The 7,230-nt window shown below is 53.2% G+C and overlaps 1 protein-coding gene across 1 annotated transcript; it reads right to left on the reverse strand.

The window, feature by feature from the left end:
- Positions 1 to 138: 138 nt before the first annotated feature.
- GNG7 (G protein subunit gamma 7) lies at positions 139 to 3,829 on the reverse strand. Its single transcript, XM_010173475.2, has 2 exons — positions 3,743 to 3,829; positions 139 to 264 (listed from the first exon to the last, which is right to left on the reverse strand). Exons 1-2 carry the CDS (start codon positions 3,821 to 3,823, stop codon positions 139 to 141), a joined length of 207 nt encoding a protein of 68 aa, XP_010171777.1. The 5' UTR covers positions 3,824 to 3,829.
- Between the last annotated feature and the right edge of the window lie 3,401 nt (positions 3,830 to 7,230).

Raw genomic sequence — 7,230 nt, forward strand, 5'->3', positions numbered from 1 at the left:
GAGATTTAAGTTCAATTCGAATCCAACATTTAGTGTTTACCCCCCCTCGGCGCAGTTGTAAGTTTGTAGCTTGGTTTCAGTTGATTTCAGGAGAAGGGTGCCCTGCCTGAGAGATCGCAAACGCCGGAGCAAGGAAAACTATAGGATGATACAAGGTTTTTTGTCCTTAAAAGGATTCTCCGAAGCGGGAACTCCAACCAGCAGTGGGTCGTTCCTGGCATGTTGCTCGCAGTAATTCATTAGCTCCGAAGATGCTTTCGAGACCTAAATGTTGTGAGAAAGCAGAAGGTGAGTGAGGAGATTCAGGTGAAGGTGCTGGAGTTCAGCCCATGAAGCTTCACCCATCGCTTCCCAAGCTCTACAGGGAGGAAGAGACCCCGACGTTCAGCTTCTCGTAACAGAAACTTTATGGAGATGGTGACAATGAAAAGGGGAAATGGACATGGAAAAAATAAATAATAATAAAAATTTGTAAGGTCTGACATAAATAAAGTGATGAGTAGGGGAAAAATACTCCCGGCCGAGAGCAAGAGATTGAAAAGAAGATATTATTGTCCTGATTTGGATGGGCTTTGGGATAAAAAAAGGAAGGGAAAAAATGCCTGAGAGCGGCCGTCCTCTGATGTTAAAAATGGAGGTTTTGAAACCGTTAGAAATTATTACTTGAGGCTTTGCTTATTTTAGTTCAAAGCCATCTTCTGGGAACTGAGAGCCCAGAGCAGCTCGGCACAGAGAGGGGATCGTGGTGGTGGGTGAGAACACGGCTGCACCGTGCAGGGAGAGTCCTGGCAGGACGGTGCCGGGAGCTTTGGAACCAACAGCAGCTCTTGGGTTTTTTTTTAATTAATTTAATAACTGGTTAAACATAAGGCAAACACAAAACATAGACACAAGGAGACCACATCTGCAAGGCCCAGATGTGACCTGCTGTAGCTGCAGAGCTTTATAGCAGCGGTTCCCTTCCTGGGATCTCCGCGGCTGCTCGGCACCGGGGTGATTCACCCCTCTGAGCTGAGCTGAGCTGGGATTTTGGGGACAAAAAATCACCTCCCCGCTGCCCTGGCTCTGCCGTTCTCACCGCAGTGCTCCCTGGGGTCACCACGCTCTGCAGCCTCGCGGAGGACGCTGTGGCACGGAGCTGCTGGCACTGGCAGAGCGATGTGACCTGCCCGGCAGGAACGGGAGGTTCTCTGCCCAAATTATTAAACACCAAGCAACTGAGAGTGAACAGAGCGGAGGAGAAACAGCACTTGTGACAAAACCCTGGTTCTCTGCAGCTTTGGGCAAATTCATCTCTGCTCCTACACCACAGCGGGGGTTTCCTCCTCCTGTGTATTTTTTGGTGTCTCCTAGAAAGGCAGGTCCAGAGGTTGCATCGGACAAGGTGTTTTTGTGGGAGGCTGTAGGTCTTATTGCAATATGAAATATCAAAGTCCTAAGCAGTAAGAAACACCTCTAATGGCCACCGGCTGCTGCTGGCCTGCACTTCGACACACTTATCACGTATGTTTGGATCCAACAGCAAAACTGCTCTGCGGAGAGAAGGTCAAGGCTCTACCTTGAACCTGCTACTCACGTAAGATGGTAATTACTGCTAATCTCAGAGCAGAGCAAGGGGAAAGAGATTAGCCCGGCGGGAGCGCGGCTGAACCTGTTATGAGAGCAAAGTGTCCTGAAAACCTTCGTGCTCTTCTTAAAGCTTCAGCTGTGGAAGGGAAGGACGAGCCAGACACAGCCAGGAGAAAAGGCCTGGCCCTTCTCTAGCTGGTGTATGAGCTGGGGGGGAGGAAATCCACAGCGTGGTGACAGGGCTCTGCTCAGCACTGGGGGCTCCGTCAGACCTCGCAGGGAGGAACCGGGGAGCGCTCCTCACGCTGCCGCTCGCAGCTGCAGCACCAGCTCGTGGGGCAGCCCCTTCCCCTCATCTCAGAAGTGTTCATTTATCAGAAATTCCTTTGTTTATCCCCAGGCAAAAGCATCTCATCGACCTCAGCTGTAAAATCGGGTGAGCTGGAGGAGCGAGCGCTCGCTTGACACGCTACTCGGGAGCTGGCTGGCTCGGCACGCTCACCCGAGAGCTGGGTCTGTGGATCACGGCTTGATTGAAAGCTCATCCAGACAGCACATCTTCTCCACTCAGCAATAAATAGCAGCATGTTGTGGTCCCACCACTGTTGTTCTTTCCCAGCAAAGAGTTTAAGATAGTCCCAGCTACAAAGGTCGCTAAGAACACACACACCCTCCCTCCTCCTCGGCGTGCGCCGTTCGGGATCCTGGAGCTGAGACAGGGAGAGTCAGCGACGTCTGCGCTGGGGGAAGACCTGTAATTTGTTTTTTCTTCCCTAAAGTGGCCTCACTGATGGGTCCCTGACTGCAGTCTGGAAAGTGGTGGCTCTAAAAACAGCTACAAAACCTCACAGCTTTAAAAAAAATAATAAAAAAATAAAAGATATTCAAAGCAACAGCAGCTCCTCATGCACATCAAAACCGGAGGTGACGGAGGAGCTGCTGCTGCAGAAGCTGCAGAGACTGAAAGTCAAAGAAAACACTCAGAAAACTAAACTAAAAACTATCAGGTGGATTCAACACCTATGCATGTCACAGCGTTTCGGTTTCATCTGCCTTTCATCACCATGCACGGGGCTTTCCTTTGAGTGACTTACTGAGAGGTGACTTTCCATGAACAGATTTTGTCTCTCCCCTCCTTCCTCCCCTCCTGGGGAGTTTCTCGGAGGGACGGGCAGTGGAGCTGCCCCACCACAGCCACAACCCACCCTGCAGAGCTCAGATGCTGGCAGGAGGGCTGCAGAGCCGGGTGATGAGTGTGGTTCCTCTGAGTGTGGTTCCTCTGTGGTTTAAGAGGTGTAAATCCAGAGAGTGCCCCGGGGTGTCTCGCTCACAGAACTGGGACTTGCTGCCCACATGCTAATATTTGTCTCCAGCAAAGGTTGCTCTCCAGAGCTCACGTGGCCCAACGAGCCCAGGTACCACAATCACTGAGCCGGTTCCCAGAATAGTGAATGCTCCTGGAGGTCCCAGACTCTCGGGGGACGCTGTGGCTGTGAGCACATTACCTGCTCCAAACCCCCAGTGCCAAAGGGAGCTTTATTTCTGGGGCTCCTTTGCTGCCCCAGCAGATTACTGGTGAGCCAGCAGATGGCTGAGAATAGACTCGGGTTTGCCACCCTGGACAACAGTGGCACAAAATGAACCTTCCTGAGATCTGCCATAAACACATCTCAAAGCAGAGGGAAGGTGGGCCACCAGCCTCCTTCACTCGCAAAAATGCAGCAGCTGGGAAATAACTGTGCAGGCAGCAGATTTCTGAGAGAAACTGAGGATGGACAGTGACATCATCCTGCAAAACACGGGGCAATGAGACCAGAACACGCGTCAGCGTGTGCGGCAGAGCTTTGCTGCTCCGGCCCCCGCAGCTTCAGTTGCCTTCAGAGGTTGCGTGTGCCCAGCTGAGCTCCAGGAACTTACTTCAGTGGCTGGTCTGTCCTTGGATCGCATGGTCACCTCTGACACCCGGGATAAGCTGCCCAAGCTGTGACCTTACCTCCCGGTGTGAGCCGTGCCCGTAGGAAGGGATCTCATCTAGAAATGCTGCAGTATCCGAGCCGAGATGTCGCAGCAGCACACGTGTGCTTGGGGAAAAACCAAAGCACTGGCCCAGGGCTCCGTCCCTGCCCATCCCAGAGGCAGCACATGTCGCGCTGCTCCAGCTCCCTGTGCTCACCTTGATCCTCTCGATGCCGGCTTCAATGCGGAGCTGCTCCACCAGCTTCCTGGCCTGTGCTATGTTGTTAGTTGTTGACATTGTTGGCCATCGGCTCCAGGCCCCCGCACGTGAGAACACTGCAAAACAAGGAGGGGAGAGAGGGGGGTCGGCGTCGTGCACGAAGCGGCCGCGCCACCGTGCACCATCTCCTCACCGACAGCCACGTGCAAAGGGCTTCCACCAGCCCTGAAGTGATGACACCAACTGAACGTTTCCTGACTCTGGCTCCAGTTCCCCTTTCCTTTAAACAACACTCTGGGTGCTCTTCAGGCTTTTTTTTTTTTTTTTAATTAAAAAAAACCCTCCAAAAAAACGGAAACTTGACAATGAGAAGGGAAAAATGAAACTTCTTCTGCACAAAGTCCTACCAGATGCATTCAACTGACCGGCTGGAAAAGAGAACAGAGATTTTCCAGCTCGTGGAACCTGCTGTGCAGCGCTCACAGAGAGCCAGGCAGGGGGAGGTGGATGGGGATGCTGCTCCATGGTGACCACACACAACTCTGGATGTTCACTCTCACTTTTTATTTGCTCCTTGCACCGTTGCCTTTGTCCTGCCCTGACTCTTGTGTCAGGATTTCCTCTGCACTACCAGGCTCTGAGCAGCAACTAGAAATGCTTGATAATGCACAAACTCAGCCCTGTTCTATTTATCCATCAATTTGCAAATCAATGTCCCTGAAAAAAGTAGAGTAAGAAAGTAAGAGTGGCAGATGGCCCCAGGCTGGGGGTAGGTGGCACGTCAGGGCTCAGGCAAAGGGGCTGAGGTTTCTCCAAGGGCAAAGCAGTGGATGGAAGCAGGGGACAGGCAGAGAGACATGGGGACAGAGCTGGAGGGATAAAAAAGCACGAGAGGCACCAACAGCTCGTGTCTCAAATGAACCTTCCACAAAAATGGTGCAAAATTAATGCCCAGGTGACCATGGAAATGAGGAGAGAAGCGCAGGGGGAGCCGGAGCCAGGGTGGAGCAGGACTGGAGCTTTGCCGGAGCACAACTCCTTTCTGTGCACCAAGTGGCTGGTGTCTGAGGGTCTCAGGGACCCCATCCCGCTGCCAAACTCTGCACCCACCCCCGGCTGTGCTGATGGTGGGGCTTTAACAGACCTGTCACCTGGCTGGGTACAACCTGCAGGTGAGGCCGTGTCCCTGCGACTGCCACGCTGCAGCCGGGCGCCGCGGCGGGGAGGACACAGGCGGTTAAACAACCTCCCTCGAAATGGAAAAGCAGCAACTGAAGAAGTTTGACACGATCCATCAGTGTCAGCGGGAGGGCAGCTCCGGCCACGCCGGATCCCTTGGCCAGACACTGTTCTCAGGTCATTTCTTAATGATCATCTCCGTGCGGCTGCTGCAGAGGTGTCAGGAAAAGTCACTTCTTTGCCCTGCCCGGCAGTGACTCAGCCCCTGACCATTCCATAACGGTGGGGAATAAGGGGAGAGGGCTGCAGAGAGTCTCACCTCCCACCTCCCGCCGTCTGACAAACCATTGGGTGATGCTGGGAGGAGGAAAGAGCCAAAGCAAACACAGGGTCAGATACCAGCGGCGCTCCCAGCCGCCCACTGCAGCCCTCCCGTGCGAGTTTTAATTAGAGACTCCTCCAGTCTGCTCCCCAGGACCAGCAGCTTCAAAGCAGATGCTGAACTGCTGCCTTTACTGGGGGGAAGAGAGGGAGGAGTGTCTGCCCCAGCTGAAATCCTAGCAGACTGGAGCTGTCTCGCCTATGTTTAGACATTAAGGGAGTTTATTCCAGACCACAACGGCACTCTCGGGGATTATTTTGCTTGGCAGCAGCAGGCAACGTGAGCTGCACTTTTCAATCCCTGAACGGTGCTGGGCTTCGTTTGCAACAGTGAGTGTGGAGTGGGAGAAAACAAACGGTGCTTCAGCCAGAGTTCCCAACTCCACCACAGGACAATTCCCTGAATTAGCAGAGTTATTGGGAAATCTCCGCCTCTCCAGTGCTGGAAGACGTTAGTCAGGGTGACACGGGAAGCCAGGCTGTTGAAATAAAGTCTGGTACTTGGAAATTGGGAGAAGGAAACAGGCTGGTCCCTGGGGGAAGGATCCTCGTCTCCTGCTCTGATTTGAAGCACTTCAACATAGTGCAGGCAGCATTCGGAGCAGGGGCGGGGAAAGCTCTGTCTCAAAGTCAAGCTCTTCTAAAGCTGCACCGTGAACTTGAAAGACCTCCCTACTGCAAACAGTTCACCCCTCATTGACAAAACAATTCTTCACCTGGATTAAGAGTGAGCAGGCAGCTGGAGGGGAAAAAAAATACAAGCAATCAGATATAATTTATGTTTGCAGCAGCACGAGATCACCTGCTTGTACTTTCCCAGCTTCCTGTTTATGGAACAAGGCTGATGAATCAGTTGAGGGCGAGTTACTTAAGGGAACTTCTGCTTCTGTTGCAGCGCTGGGAGACACACAGCCCATGTCCCTGTCCCTGTCCCTGTCCCAGCAGCATCCTGGGGCTCGTGCTGCACGGGGGACACCAGCCTGGCTGAAGGAAGGATGCGTTTTACCAAGTGTAGTGTGGAGAAAGTCCTGCTGCGTGGCAGGAATGACCAAACCAAGGTCTTAAAAGTCCTTGGCAAGGGGGGGAAGTTTGACTCCCGACTCTCCCTGCAGCCTGGTTTTGTGGATTCTTTGCAAAGAGAAAGCAACACTTGTAAATCAGAAATAAATGATGCTTTATTTGGGTCATCACAGCATCAAAGCAGGCAGGTACCTGCCTTCCCCTGCCCGGTGCTGCCAACCACTCCCCAGCACCAACATAGAATCCCAGACTGGTTTGGGTTGGAAGGGACCTTAAAGCTCATCCAGTTCCAACGCCCCTGCCAGCAGCAGGGACACCTTCCACTAGACCAGGTTGCTCAAAGCCTCATCCAACCTGGCCTGGAACACTTCCATCACCTGCCGTCCAGTCAGACCCCGCTTTGCCCACAGCAGCGATGCACAAAACGCAGCACTGTTCTAACTGCTGAAAAAGAAACCCAGCTCCGTGTCAGCTAAGAACCAGGACAGCCTCTCCTGAGAGTAAAGAGCAGCAGCAATTGCTCTGAGCACAGGTTTAGTGGTTTTAAAGCAACAAAATCTGCAGCAGCAGCTTCTGCTTCCTCCTCAGCCCCTGTCACCCAGCGGTGACGGCACACGGCTCCCCGCACGCCGCGCTGACGGCGCAGTTCCTCTCACAGCCTTTTCAATTTCCAAGTACAAATTTCAGCAGCACAGCTCTCAGAAAAACGAAGGGAAGTTTTGCTGGATGCAAAATCCTCCTCCAGCTGCAGCTTAAACCTCCTCCGTTCATCCCCAAGCCCCCTGGGCAGCTCCTGGTCCAGACCTGCCGTGCTGGGGTGGCTGTTGGCACAGGTTGGGTCAGCAGCGGCACCGCAGCCGCGTGATCCCAGGCTCTGCAGAGCTGCAGTGGGACCTGTGTGGCTT

Source organism: Antrostomus carolinensis, unplaced genomic scaffold (assembly GCF_000700745.2).
Source record: "Antrostomus carolinensis isolate BGI_N321 unplaced genomic scaffold, ASM70074v2 scaffold11848, whole genome shotgun sequence".
Taxonomy (NCBI): Eukaryota; Metazoa; Chordata; class Aves; order Caprimulgiformes; family Caprimulgidae; genus Antrostomus; species Antrostomus carolinensis.

Bases quoted from the DNA above. Each gene is read 5' to 3' on its own strand.
- GNG7 (XM_010173475.2), bottom strand. From the start codon at position 3,823: ATGTCAACAACTAACAACATAGCACAGGCCAGGAAGCTGGTGGAGCAG. The intron at 265-3,742 runs GTGAGCACAGGG...CACAACATTTAG, and splicing joins CCGGCATCGAGAGGATCAAG to GTCTCGAAAGCATCTTCGGA.